General features: G+C 37.0%; 1 protein-coding gene and 1 long non-coding RNA gene across 6 annotated transcripts in view; one reads left to right on the forward strand and one right to left on the reverse strand.

The window, feature by feature from the left end:
• LOC132359655 (uncharacterized) overlaps positions 1–6637 on the forward strand; it is a 134393-nt gene extending 127756 nt beyond the window's left edge. Inside the window, exon 7 of the long non-coding RNA XR_009500896.1 lies at positions 3996–6637. This is a non-coding gene — a long non-coding RNA (uncharacterized LOC132359655). The remainder of the gene's footprint in view (positions 1–3995) is intronic.
• HEATR5A (HEAT repeat containing 5A) overlaps positions 1–14354 on the reverse strand; it is a 113960-nt gene that overhangs the window by 82214 nt on the left and 17392 nt on the right. For all 5 annotated transcript variants that reach the window (XM_059914042.1, XM_059914039.1, XM_059914041.1 and 2 more), the window contains exons 2-6: positions 11166–11367; positions 9677–9888; positions 7691–7799; positions 3988–4137; positions 3132–3306 (exon numbers count right to left, since the gene is read on the reverse strand). In XM_059914042.1, coding sequence (XP_059770025.1) covers positions 3132–3306; positions 3988–4137; positions 7691–7799; positions 9677–9888; positions 11166–11291 — 772 coding nt within the window. In that variant the 5' untranslated portion in view covers positions 11292–11367. The remainder of the gene's footprint in view (positions 1–3131; positions 3307–3987; positions 4138–7690; positions 7800–9676; positions 9889–11165; positions 11368–14354) is intronic.

Consider the following 14354-nt stretch of genomic DNA (forward strand, 5'->3'; position numbering starts at 1 on the left):
GATGTCAAATGGGCAGCTAGACATGAGAGTTCGGTGTCCAGGAGAGAAGTGTGGGCTAAAGACATAAATCCAGGAATCCCTGATATATAGATGGTATTTAAGCCATGAGATTGGGTAAGATCATCTAGAGTGAGCCTACGTAAAGAGCAGAAGACCAAGGACTAGGTGATGGGTCTCTCCTATGAGAAGACAAGAAATCATCAAAGACTGAACAGAAACTTCTAGAGAGAAAGAAAGAAAACCAAGGGAGCGTGAGGTCCTAAAAGGCAAGTGAAAAAAGGATGAGGAGGAAGATCAACTGAGTTAAATGTTGCTGAAAGGTTAAGTAAGACAACTGAGAACTGCCCACTGGCTTAGCATGGCTAAATATTAGAACGGAAGTGCCAAAGGGCAGGGGCTTTTAATCTGTTTTGTTCGATAACACATCCTACACACTCAGAACAGATCGTGGCCCTGTATAAACCCCCAATAAACGCTTGTTTATTTATCGAATAACTGATGAACGTGGAGGTCATTGACGCCCTTAACAAAAATAGTTTTCAAGAGTTAACTGGGGCTTCCCTGGTAGCGAGGTGCTTAAGAATCCGCCTGCCAATGCAGGGGACACGGGTTCAAGCCCTGGTCCGGGAAGATCCCACATGCCATGGAGCAACTAAGCCCGTGCACCACAACTACTGAGCCAGTGCTCTAGAGCCCACAAGCCACAACTACTGAGCCCACCTGCCACAACTACTGAAGCCCGCATGCCTAGAGCCCATGCTCCACAACAAGAGAAGCCACTGCAATGAGAGGCCCGCGCACCGCAACGAAGAGTAGCCCCTGCTCGCCGCAACTAGAGAAAGCCCACACACAGCAACGAAGACCCAACGCAGCCAAAAATAAATAAATAAAATAAATAAATTTATATGTAAAAAAAGAGTTAACTGGGGGAAAATCCTAACTGAAGTGTGTTTGAAAGAAGAGAGAGACTAAAAACAGAGTATCAAGAACTCCTCTGAGGAACTCTGCTGCAAAGGGAAGAGAAATGGGGCTCCAGCTGGCTGGGGAAGTAAAATACAAGATAAAAAAAATTTTTTTAAGATGAGAGGGGAAAAAGCACATGTTTTTTACAGGGAATAATCCAATAGAGAAGGAAAAGTTGATGTAGGAGAGGGGAGACTTCCTAGAGCTATGTCCTCGAGCAGGTGAGAGGATGAGCTCTAATACATATTGAACGTATGGCTTTAATAGAAGAGGAGATAATTCACCTTAGTAACAGTGGAGAAGTCAGAGTATATGGGTATAGATGCTGGAAGGTGGTAGATTTAGTAGGGGAACCTATGGAAGATAGGCCGTCAAATGAAAGTAACATGGGAGAAGATAAAGGTATAAAATAGTCAATTAGGAAAGTGGGACAGTGAATGGAGGAGGGAAATATAGTACGACTTGAGGTTCATGGTCAAGAAGTAACTTTAAAAGATTCCATAAATCCCTGGCAACTTATGCCAATGTTAGGAAAATGTCATATTCAATCCCTGCTTTTTAAATGCCTTGGTAAAATATACCATTTATTAGAAGTCTGCTGATTTTACTAGGAAAATCATTCAGTTCTGTACTTCATAATCTTCGAATACTGTGGTTGAGTGTACAAACTTCCACTGTATTTCCTTTCCAAATTATTAAGCACTATGCTGCTATTAGTCTCCTACTTAAAAAAAATCTATTATGACATCTAGATCACTTTTTAGTTGTATGAAAATAACTTAATTATAACACAAGCCTAGAACTTACAGATGCAAGATGATAGAATTCCTAACAAAAGATTAGGCCAAAGATTTTTTTAGTGTGGGTGAAGCTGGTTCTTCACTTTGCTTAGTCTGATTGCAAAAATGCTGTTATTAGTTTAGTGCTACTCTAGGAGGATATACGTTTAAATATTATTCACATTTGTTAGGCAATTCTGTATTTTGCTTGTTTTTACTGCAACTGTGTACTAGTTCTAATGATACATTTATGGAAACGAGCAATTCACATTTTCAAGAGGGTTTGATTAAACATGTCTTCTTCTAATTTCAGTCTCTTAGATGGCTTAAGATTTAACCTCTTAAATGCCCTGAACAACTCTGAATTACAAGATTAGAAGAACCAACACCTAAAAAAAAATTTATTATAAATTTTAAACTTGTGGGTCTCAACTGGAGAATGAAGGGACTATATAGTTGTTAATGCTTCCTAGGTGATTCTGATATGCTGTACTCACTGTCTTCTCTCTGCTCTGGTTGAGAAACACTGGCTTAGAAGAAACCAGAACACTTCTTAACGTCACAATAAACAATTTCTAGAGCAATGATTCTAAAACTTTAATGTGCATACAAATTATCTGGGGATCTTGTTAAAATGAAAATTTGATTTAGTAAGTTGGGTGGCGTCTGGGTTTCTGCATTTCTTACGAGCTCCCAGGTGATGCTAGTACTCTCGGTTTGCAGATATTGAGGAAGCAAGGTTCTACAGAACAATCACATTTTCATTAGTGTGAGACTGTTATTCTTTGGAGACAGAATAATAAAGCAAGTTTTTAATTATTCACCAATGTTTTATATACACTGTAGATTAAACCTAGGCAAACCCTTTTGTTTTAAAAAATACTCCATCCTTGCTCACTGCCTAGGAGTGTATAAATAGGGAATAAACACAAACACAAATTGTCCAAATACAGTAAATTTCAAGTATCTGCTGTTTGGAATTATTTACATCATTGCTCCCTTATACCAATCTAGAAGATGGCAAGCCAAATGTATATAATCAGATGCATGCTGCTTAAAAAAAAAATTCTCAAGAATTAGATCATATCTCTTATTGGATAACACTCCACAATTCACTTTAAAAAAAAAAAAAGCCGTGGTGTAGAGGAAGACAATGACTGAATAAAGCACATTTATTTAAGAGTTCTTTTAATTTTTTCCTCAAACTTTCACTGAATTGTTTTAAAATGAAATCTTAGGACTTATAGAAATGTTTCCAAACTAAAATTTATATGATATTCTGCCTCTTTTCAAAAGTAATAATAGGTAGCAGTAATGCTACATATGTTTGTTTAAATCAACTGGGAAAAAATTATGGAAGACATTATGAAAATAATTACATGAATTTACCTGCTCCTGGATGTTTAGAAATTATAGCTTTGGCCAACACTGTGCCTAGTAGCTTTGAAACTGAAATCCGCACATCATAATTGGAGCCTTCAAAGGATTTAAAACATAGTGTGGCCACACTGTCCAGGTCTGTACTCCACATAAAGATGGCCTCATTCTGAAGTTCAAGGAGACACTATTCAAGCGGGAAAAAAAGAAATTAATGAAAAACAAAATATAAATGTCAGGTGCAGATCTATATAAGTTGTGGACCCTATCAAGATCTAGCAAAAATAATACACAAATCCGAAGTCTCTAAATAATGATTGTAGGGACAAGTGAATACTTACTAAAAAGTCATAAAAATTATACTATACAAAGCAACGTGTCCACAAAGCGTAGGAGAAAGACCCATTTCTAATTCAGTGGGCTATGAAAAATGTCTGTAGAACCTATCTGTTGGCTATGAGCAATTGTGAGAATAACTCCAACATAAACACTTTACTATCTAACCAACTATGTTAAGAAAGCATGATAAAAAACAAAAACAAATCATTTTCAAACAACATAAACCATACATGGAAATTTTACACAATTATAGAGAGGAAGCACAGTGGAATGGAAGGAATACTTCGAGTCTGGTAACTTGAACTCCCCATTTCCAACAATGTGCTGCTAACCACTTTAAGAACCCTGGGAAATTCATGTAACTCTCAGGGCCTCAGTTTCCTCATATGTTAAAATGAGATAGCCCTATCTGAATACCAAGGTTGCAGCTCTAAGATCATGTAGCTGTTACTAGTGTTTTCACTGGGATAAACTGATTTAGTTGTCTGTATATTAATTTTTAGAAATTCTACTCATTAGACTATTTTACCTTTGCAGCAGCACAACGAACGGCCATGGATCTATCTGTCAAGCAGGATCTAGCAGCTTTATAAACATCCCTGTGGCAAGGGGTAGCAGCAGCTCCCAGTCCACTCAATATGTTTTGCAGACTCAGCATGATCTCATATCGACCTTGTGACTATCGAAGAGGAAAAAAATTTAAAGAAGAGGAAAAAAAAATACGCTGTGAAAAACAGTATTAAGCATTGAAATTTATCTCACATTAGAGACATACTCAGATTTTTGTACACACTAACCAACCTATTCTGACATCAAGACACATGAATAATTGCTATTTCATGCAGTGTTTACTATTTTAAAAGTGTTACTTGTATATATTACACTTCAACATAATACACATTTCATAGGGTTGATGTGCAGATTAAATGAAATTATATGGGAAGCGCCAGGCATAAGGCTTGCATGTGGTCAAGCATTCAATAAATGGTTGCTATAAATGAGGTAACATGGTAAGAGTGCATGGTCTGCCACCTACTAGCTATATGTCTCTGGGTAAATCTGTTTCTTTATCTGTTAAATGGTTGTTGTGAGGATCAAACGAGTTACTACATGTCAAGTGCTTAGAACAGTGCCTGACACACAGTAAATGTTCAGTTGAGTTCATAGCTATTGATATTTTATCATTTACTGGTTCGAGTATTTTAACTCAGAGGTTAAAAGTCTGGGTTTAGATTTTAAAAGACCTGGGTTTGAATCTTGGCTCTGAACCTTAGTAGCTGTGTGACTTTAAGTTGTTCTTACTTATTTCTTCATCTATAAAATGAGGATAAGGGACCTCTCCAGCGGTCCAGTGGTTAAGACTCTGCGCTTCCACTGAAGGGGGCATGGGTTCGATGCCTGGTCGGGGAACCAAGATCCCACATACCACACAGCGTGGCCAAAAAAAAGAAATGAAAAAATGAAACGAGGATAAGATGAACCCCACTGAGCCAGTGTGGGAAGTAAACAAGCCCCTGTGGGGAAATCATTCACCACAGTGCCTGGACTTAGTAAACACTCAAGAAATAGTAGCTGCTTGCATTATGATGTTTTACTAAATGTTCCAAATGCTTTCTATGTCTCAGGAAGTTAAGGCCACTATAGGTAAGTTAAAGTTGGAGAAAGATCAAGTATCATTTTCATAGTAATGTTATTAATTTATTTTTGTTCAAAGGAGCATGATAGTGAGTAATTATAGGTGGACATTAACAAAATGAGTCCTAACGGGAAACTTCTTAGCTTTCTTTTACGCCAATTTCAAATGCTATTTATCAAAGGTGGAAATCCCTTTTGACATCTCCAAATCGTTGTGGTACTGAATCAACTAAATCATAAAGGTAAAAAGTGGAGGAGCAATAAACTACTTAGCAATAACTCTAAATTTTCTTTTTTTAAATATTAATTTATTTATTTGGTTGCACCAGGTCTTAGTTGTGGCAGGCAGGCTCCTTAGTTGTGACGTGCGAACTCTTAGTTGCGGCATGCATGTGGGATCTAGTTCCCTGACCAGGGATCGAACCCAGGCCCCCTGCATTGGGAGCATGGAATCTTATCCACTGTGCCACCAGGGAAGTCCCTAACTTAAAATTTTCTGAAACCTATAGAGTAATCCTCTGTTAACCATGAGGCCTAAAAAGTATAGCTTAATCAATGGAGTTGAGAAAAAAAAAAGTTTAAAGTGGCCATACCTCAGTAAATAAAAGTTCTTACAGACACATCCTTTTAAATAAAACCAGATTTATGGATGTTAACAATCTCTCCTCCTGGTTTGTTGTTAATCTCCACATAACTGAGAATTTTCCAGCCTTCCTGCTGTTATTGGCGCCTAGTTTCATATCATTGCAGGTGGGAAAGATACTTCATGTGATTTCAGTCTTCTTAAACTTGCCCAGACCTGTTTGGGACCTAATATGTGATCTACCCTGGTGAATGCTCTGTGCCCTAGAAGAGAGGTATGTTTTGCTGCTGTTGGGTGGAATGATCAAGTTATGACCATTAGGTCCAACTGGTCTAATGTGTAGTTCACTCCAAGGTTTCCATGTTGATTTCTGTCTGGGTGATCTGTCCATTGATGAAAAGGGGGGGGGAACTGCAGTCCCCACTATGATTGTATTGCTGTGTATTTCTCTCTTTAGGTCTGTCAATATTTGCTTTATAATTTAGATGCTCTGAGGGGTGTATAAATATTTACATTGTTATAACTATTTTAAATAGTGATTATTGTAGCCATCATGCTACACATCCCTAACAGGTTACATTCTAATTAAACCTACTATTTACCACTTCATAGTGGCAAGACCCTTAAAACAGTATAATTCCATATACCTTCTCATATGCTTTATGTTGCTGTTTTTATATATTCTAGTTCTATATATGTTAAAACCCACAATGCCTTCCATTTCTTTGTCTTCATCATGAGCTTTCTCTTACATAAATTAAGAATTAAAGTATAGCCTATACCTGTGTCCACATGTTACCATTTATGGTGCTCAGTATCATTTTGTAAATCTGTTCACCTCCAGCATCGGTGCCTTCAGAGCAGAAAGATTTCCTTTTCCTTTCACCACCAAAAGACCTGCTACTGATAAATTATCTCAACTTCTATCCATCTTAAAATATCTGAATTTTCTCAGATTTTTCAAACATATTGGGCAAAGTTTTTTATTTTATAAAATGGTAATAAACTCTTCTAAAAACTACAAAAAAAAAATCTCTCTCCTCCTGAATTACCTTCTTCAATCTTTGCGTAAACTATTGCTGCTCAGAAGTGATCTGCTGAGTTGATTCTCTCACCAGTTTTATGTTATGGACTTCACTTCTCCTTAAAATTCTTGAATCAGTTACATTCTTCTTGAAATTTGGCAGATTTTACATTTGAATTTTCCCATGTTTTATCTTGATACAGTTAAAAAGAAATGTGTGTGACAGGCCAGCATTTTTATAAATTGTTTCAGGGCTGTTTTCTAGACTTTTTCTAAGCAAGGTTAAGAACAGGAACTGGTGTGATTTTTTTATATTTAAAGGTGCTGAGTTATCCTTAAATATAAGGGACCACAGACTTAAAATTTTTGATATACAAACATACAAATGCTTTAATTTCAAAATTTGTTAAAACTATAGTTGGCAAGAAATTACAGTGTATCTTGGAAGTCCAATAAAGAGACAGTTACAAAAACAAAGGGTGTTTCACAATCATAAATGATGTCAGCAAATCAGTGAGGCTAAGGCTGACAATATATATCCTGGCGACTGAAAGGTCATCCTGACCCTAGTCATGCTTATGTCCTCCACACTCTTTCCTACCTTGATTTTATTCCTTACTCCCTTCTGATGCTGGTACAATACTAATCCATCTATCAGGTATATGGTAGTTACCAACTACGTATCTGGATCCTTGGTGACAAGCACTTGCTCTGGCACTAGTAAGTAGTATCAGATGGAAAAGGTGATGTGAGAAGAGGGAGCAGGGATGGGTCTGCCAGATAAACACCTTAGTTTGTGCCCATTTGAATTTATCTGAATACACAAAATTTTATTGCACTATTGCTTTTCTAATAAAGATTCAATATACAAAGTACATATGTGCACTACCTAGAAATGTCATTTATGGATGTATTTACATACATACTATGTGTGCTTGTCATAGGTAAAGCTCTTTTATTGACTCAAGAAACCATAAAGTTTGTATTTACCTCTGCACTCTTCATAGCTTTAAGAATATTCCCCACTGTATCAGTAAAGGTGTTACCCAGTATTCTACCCAACTTCTTATACAAGGAACCCAAACACACCACAGCGGCGCTGGAACGACATTTAAATTAGAAATTAGTCATGAATGAAAAAACAGGCATAAAAGGATCTTAGCACATGTAAAGGTGACTACTTAATTTTACTTTTAAAGGATAAAATTTCCCAGAATCTATTCCACTGTTAAGTCCTAAGGAATGACACTTAGGGGAGTATCAAATAATTACATTTTCAATACAAGAATTTTAAAAAGATATATCTTCAACTAATTTAAATCTCAGCCCAAAGATTCCATCCCCTCTAATTTTTACAAAACAATTTTTAATAGAACGGAGCTTCATATATCAGATAATCAAAGATGGTCTTAAAGATAAAAGAAAAAGAACAATGTTCTCATCAAGTCTGAAAACTTTATGGGAAAATACATTCTACTATAAGCTAAAAATTAAAAAAACAAAAATTTCTATAACATTAGTACTATGCAACCATACATGGCAAATTGCCTTCTCTAAAAAACAGGTGATAAAATGAACTGAGTCCTACGGAGAAAGAAACTAAGTTGTTCTTTTAGGATCTTAGAAGAGTATTTTTCTATATATTTACTATTAATTTTCACTACTAAGAACTAATAAACTAAAAGAACATACAAAACGTGAAGAATTTAAAATACTTGTTCCTTAAACACTCAACTGCTAAAATTTTTTAAAAATAAATTTTATTTATTTTTTATGTATTTATTTATGTATTTGGCTGCACCGGGTCTTAGTTTTGGCACGTGGGATCTTCGTTGCAGTGTGAGGGATCTAGTTCCCTGACCAGGGATCGAACCCGGGCTGCCTGCATTGGGAGCACGGAGTCTTAACCACTGGACCACCAGGGAAGTCCCTCAACTGCTAAAATTTTTATCAGACAGTTTTTTTTTAAATTAATTAATTAATTAATTAATTTATTTATTTATTTAGGCTGTGTTGGGTCTTCGTTTCTGTGTGAGGGCTTTCTCCGGTGGCGGCAAGCGGGGGCCACTCTTCATCGCGGTGCGCGGGCCTCTCACTGTCGCGGCCTCTCCCGTTGCGGAGCACAGGCTCCAGACACGCAGGCTCAGTAGTTGTGACTCACGGGCCCAGCCGCTCCGTGGCATGTGGGATCCTCCCGGACCAGGGCACGAACCCGTGTCCCCTGCATTGGCAGGCGGACTCCCAACCACTGCGCCACCAGGGAAGCCCTATCAGACAGTTTTGATCCCCAAATCTAAGCTTCAAATGTCTAAAGCATGTTTTAAAAGAACTATTTCTCAGTCCATGGGAAAATGTTAGATCTTTCTGAAAGTTAGATTCTTTAAAAAATGAGTAAAACAATTTGTATTCAGTTTCATAATAATTATCACGTAGTTTGGGTTCTTTTTTTTTTTTTTTAATATATATATTTTTATTTTTGACTGCATTGGGTCTTTGTTGCTGCGCGTGGGCTTTCTCTAGTTGCAGCGAGCAGGGGCTACCCTGTTTGCAGTCCGTGGGCTTCTCATTGAGGTGGCTTCTCTTGTTGTAGAGCACGGGCTCTAGATGTGCAGGCTTCAGTAGTTGCAGCATGCAGGCTCAGTACTTGTGGCACGGGGGCCCTTGAGCACGCAGGCTTCAGTAGTTGTGGCGTGTGGGCTCAGTAGTTGTGGTGCACGGGCTTAGTTGCTCCGCGCCATGTGGGATCTTCCAGGACCAGGGATTGAACCCGTGTCCCCTGCATTGGCAGGTGGATCCTTAACCACTGCGTCAACAGGGAAGTCCAGGGGTTCTGTTTTTTTAAAGACTTATTTTACTGAAGTATAGATAATGAACAATGTTGTGTTAATTTCTACAGTACAGCAAAGTTTGGGTTCTTTATAAAAATGATACAACAAAGAAGAACTCTTTTATGTTCAGTTTTAACATTTAACTTACAGTTTAGTGGGAAGATAACTTGGAGAATCATCTTTGCTTCGAATAAGATCATTACATTTATCGATTGTCTCATAAACAGAGAATGTGTCTCCAATACTATAAAGAATAGCTAGATTCTTAGCAAGGAGTTTGCGAGTAGGAGGCCCTGGGGAGCTGTTCAACAAAGATAGGAGCTGTTCCACAAGAGTTTTCTGTTTCTCCCTTACATCACTCTAGAAAGGAAGGTAACAAAGATAATTCAAGTCAACATAATTACACATAATCCTCTAATATGATTTTTCTTTCATATAATTAAGAACTAAAAGCCCTAGAAAAATGCAAAATTATTTTGATTAAATAGTACAAATAAGTTGGTGGCATGGCTATTACACCACATGAACAGGTAGTTTGTTGCCCTGCTGATATCTCCAAAAAATATGTTCTGGACTACAATATACTGGAGTCTTTGTGAACAAAGACAAGGGCTCTATTTTTTCTATGTCTTTCTTCTTAGGTTTGAAAGGTAGAGCAAATTTATATCTTAACTAGAGCTTCTTAGTTCTTAAGCCTCTGCCCAATATATATCTGCATCAATAAGCAGCAACCTAAAATCTATCACCAGAGCTGATCTTGTAATGGTTACCTGTTTTACTCAGATCATTTTCTAAGTTTAGTGCAATTTTCTTTTTGCAAGCTTATGCATCTAAATGCCGATAGTGTGACTCCATTTTACTTGTCTATGCTCTGAAAAAGGAGTACAGAATATCATCACAGTGGTAATGGTATTCAGGTGCTCCCTGAGGCCTAAACTTCCACAATAAAATATTTGTTAATTTAGTGTATGGATTTTTGTCATTTGTTAAATTCTAAATGTCTCCATGAGTAGTGTCTTTGCACCATTTTTGCATTACATAGGGTGTTGTCATTCTGTAGAATATCCTTATTTTTAGGAGATGTATGCAAAAGTATTAGAAGTAAAGTAGCAACTCACATGGCTCTGTAAATCAGTTAAACATGGCAAAATGTTAACAGCTGCTGAATGTCGGTAAAGGGTATGAGTGATTAGTCTTCATTTTCTGGTAGCCATTTCATAAACTTTTAAAAGGGAATATGTTTACTCAAAGACTCCTCAATTCTTACTCCCCTTAAAGAGCTCACACTTTTTTTAAAGTGAAACTCCCATCACATTATTTAGCGCTATACTGCACCAGGATGTCATGCATGTGCAGTGACACAAGGTACAGAAGGATAATGATAAAGAAATCTAACACAATGTGCTCTGTAGTTAGTTTTTAATATATTTGAAAGTAATACTACAAATACTGGCTAATTTCTTCCTGCTCTTTTGAACAGAAGGAACCTATTTCAATATAAAGTCTTACTAAGGTCTAACCTTCGAAAGCTAATTTAGGTTATACTGGACAGAACTAGAAAAGCAAATCAAAGGAATTTAAACATTATCCGGCACGTAAAAAAAAACTCAAAAAACAGTTTTTGCAATTTTACTCACCCTGCTGGTTGCTAGCAAGAGCTTCTCCAAATATCTCAACCAATCAAAAATAAACTCTGCCTTCTGAACTTCACCCAGTTGATTGTATGCTTCTTCATTCAGCAGTAAGCTATGAGCTAATTCCATTCCTTGCAGAAAATTCTCCTAGCTGGTCACGATTCTTCTCATTAAACTTCAGTCAATATACCTAAGGAAAAAAAACCTATAATAGAGGAAAATAATATTTTAAAAGGAGGGTGAAAAGGAACACAATCACAATACTGGAAATCTTCCACAGAAAAGCACAAAGCATAAATAAATGGAGACATCTTTTGTAACAGCTCTAGGGTGAAACTGGGAAAATCCCAATAGTAAACCCTAGTTAACACTGACAGAAAACCCCTTTTTTAGAGAGCAGACAGGAAAATAGAGTAGGATTACTGACATTCACATGCAAAAAGTTGCTAAACAGAAGAGACGTTCCATTAAAATTTTGAAAATTTTAAGGTTAGACTACTCAAGATTTTCAGTTTTCTCTGTAGCATAAGCACCTTTTGACTAAAATGGGTCATGGGTACATATTAACAAATGACCAAATATCCAGACCTCCTGCTAAAATTCTATAGTAAAGCTTGATGTCTCCCTGGATCTTTGCCTCCGTAAATAACCTGTCATTTACCTGGAGATTCAAGCCAGGAGCAGAGGGACTTATTCCCATTAAAATCTGTTCTCCCAATCTAACAAAGACACTGCCTGAGGCTAGGAGTTTTAGGAAAGAGTCCCATCCCAACCAGTACTGATAGTCTCCTTATCTCTGGGAGCCTTGTGAAAGCAAACTCATGTTTCTGAAGGCACTTGGATGGATGTTGTCCAGGGATTATAGCAATAAAGATCATGTCTGCTCTGACCCAGATCCAATGTAGCCTTCACTTCTGTTGCAGGAAATAATCAACATAAGAGAGGAGGTTTGGTTTTGTTTCAGATTCATGATCATCTCCTGGGTACACTCTAGTTCCTGTGTTGCTTATATACAACACATAAGCACGTGTGCACAATACATACACACTCATACACAAATCTATAAGATGGCGTTTGTGGTTATGGAATTTTTTATTTCTAGGTGCATGCTCAAGTATATGGCAGTAAAACAGCATGATGTCTGCAACTCATTTTCAAATGGTTAAGTACATCAATCAATTAGCCATAAAATACGGCAAAATGTTAACAGTTGAATGCTGGTAGTGGGTATGTGAGTAATCATTTTACTGTTCTTCAATTTTTCTGTATTTTTTAAAAATTCACAATAAAAAGTTGGAAAAATTATTTAAGAAATTTTTTTTAAACATCTTTATTGAAGTATAATTGCTTTACAATGGTGTGTTAGTTTCTGCTTTATAACAAAGTGAATCAGTTATACATATACATATGTTCCCATATCTCTTCCCTCTTGCATCTCCCTCCCTCCCACCCTCCCTATCCCACCCCTCTAGGTGGTCACAAAGCACCGAGCTGATCTCCCTGTGTTACGCGGCTGCTTCCCACTAGCTATCTATTTTACATTTGGTAGTGTATATATACATGTCCATGACACTCTCTCACCCTGTCACGTCTCACCCCTCCCCCTCCCCATATCCTCAAGTCCATTCTCTAGTAGGTCCGTGTCTTTATTCCCGTCTTGCCACTAGGTTCTTCATGACCTTTTTTTTTTTCCTTAGATTCCATATATATGTGTTAGCATATTGTATTTGTTTTTCTCTTTCTGACTTACTTCACTCTGTATGACAGACTCTAACTCCATCCACCTCATTACAAATACCTCCATTTCATTTCTTTTTATGGCTGAGTAATATTCCATTGCATATATGTGCCACATCTTCTTTATCCATTCATCCGATGATGGACACTTAGGTTGCTTCCATGTCCTGGCTATTGTAAATAGAGCTGTAATGAACATTTTGGTACATGACTCTTTCTGAATTATGGTTTTCTCAGGGTATATGCCCAGTAGTGGGATTGCTGGGTCGTATGGTAGTTCTATTTTTAGTTTTTTAAGGAACTTCCATACTGTTCTCCATAGTGGCTGTATCAATTTACATTCCCACCAACAGTGCAAGAGTGTTCCCTTTTCTCCACACCCTCTCCAGCATTTATTGTTTCTAGATTTTTTGATGGTGGCCATTCTGACCGGTGTGAGATGATACCTCATTGTAGTTTTGATTTGCATTTCTCTTATGATTAATGATGTTGAGCATTCTTTCATGTGTCTGTTGGCAATCTGTATATCTTCTTTGGAGAAATGTCTATTTAGGTCTTCTGCCCATTTTTGGATTGGGTTGTTTGTTTTTTTGTTATTGAGCTGCATGAGCTGCTTGTAAATCTTGGAGATTAATCCTTTGTCAGTTGCTTCATTTGCAAATATTTTCTCCCATTCTGAGGGTTGTCTTCTGGTCTTGTTTATGGTTTCCTTTGCTGTGCAAAAGCTTTTAAGTTTCATTAGGTCCCATTTGTTTATTTGTGTTTTTATTTCCATTTCTCTAGGAGCTGGGTCAAAAAGGATCTTGCTGTGATTTATGTCATAGAGTGTTCTGCCTATATTTTCCTCTAAGAGTTTGATAGTGTCTGGCCTACACTTAGGTCTTCAATCCATTTTGAGTTTATTTTTGTGTATGGTGTCAGGGAGTGTTCTAATTTCATACTTTTACATGTACCTGTCCAATTTTCCCAGCACCACTTATTGAAGAGGCTGTCTTTTCTCCACTGTATATAAAAAACACAAGCTGGCTTTAAAAAAAATCATTACTACTACTTACAGGAGTAACAGCTATCATCAAGAACATTAAATGACAGAGAAGGTACCATATACATATAAGATGGATACTCCTATTCACTGATGTATCAAAAATAAATTTGATACCTTACAAATAAAACTCCAAGCTAAACAGAAACAGGTAATTGGAACTGCACAGAAATACAGACAGAATGCTACAGGTAATTAAACTAAACCATATGAACTACATAGCTCATATTCCCCTAAATAAATCTCAATCTTTTGTAGAGAAGCCAGCAAGATGTATTAGAAAATCAGATGGGAGAGACATGGGAAGGCTTTTCTTTCCTTCATTTTTTTCTCCAAGAAAGTTTATGGGTATAAAATTACCTAGAGTACCACATCATCATTATTGTTAAATAAGTAAAAGAGCCCCTTTAAAA

The sequence above is a fragment of the Balaenoptera ricei genome, chromosome 2 (assembly GCF_028023285.1).
Source record: "Balaenoptera ricei isolate mBalRic1 chromosome 2, mBalRic1.hap2, whole genome shotgun sequence".
NCBI classification, from domain to species: domain Eukaryota; kingdom Metazoa; phylum Chordata; class Mammalia; order Artiodactyla; family Balaenopteridae; genus Balaenoptera; species Balaenoptera ricei.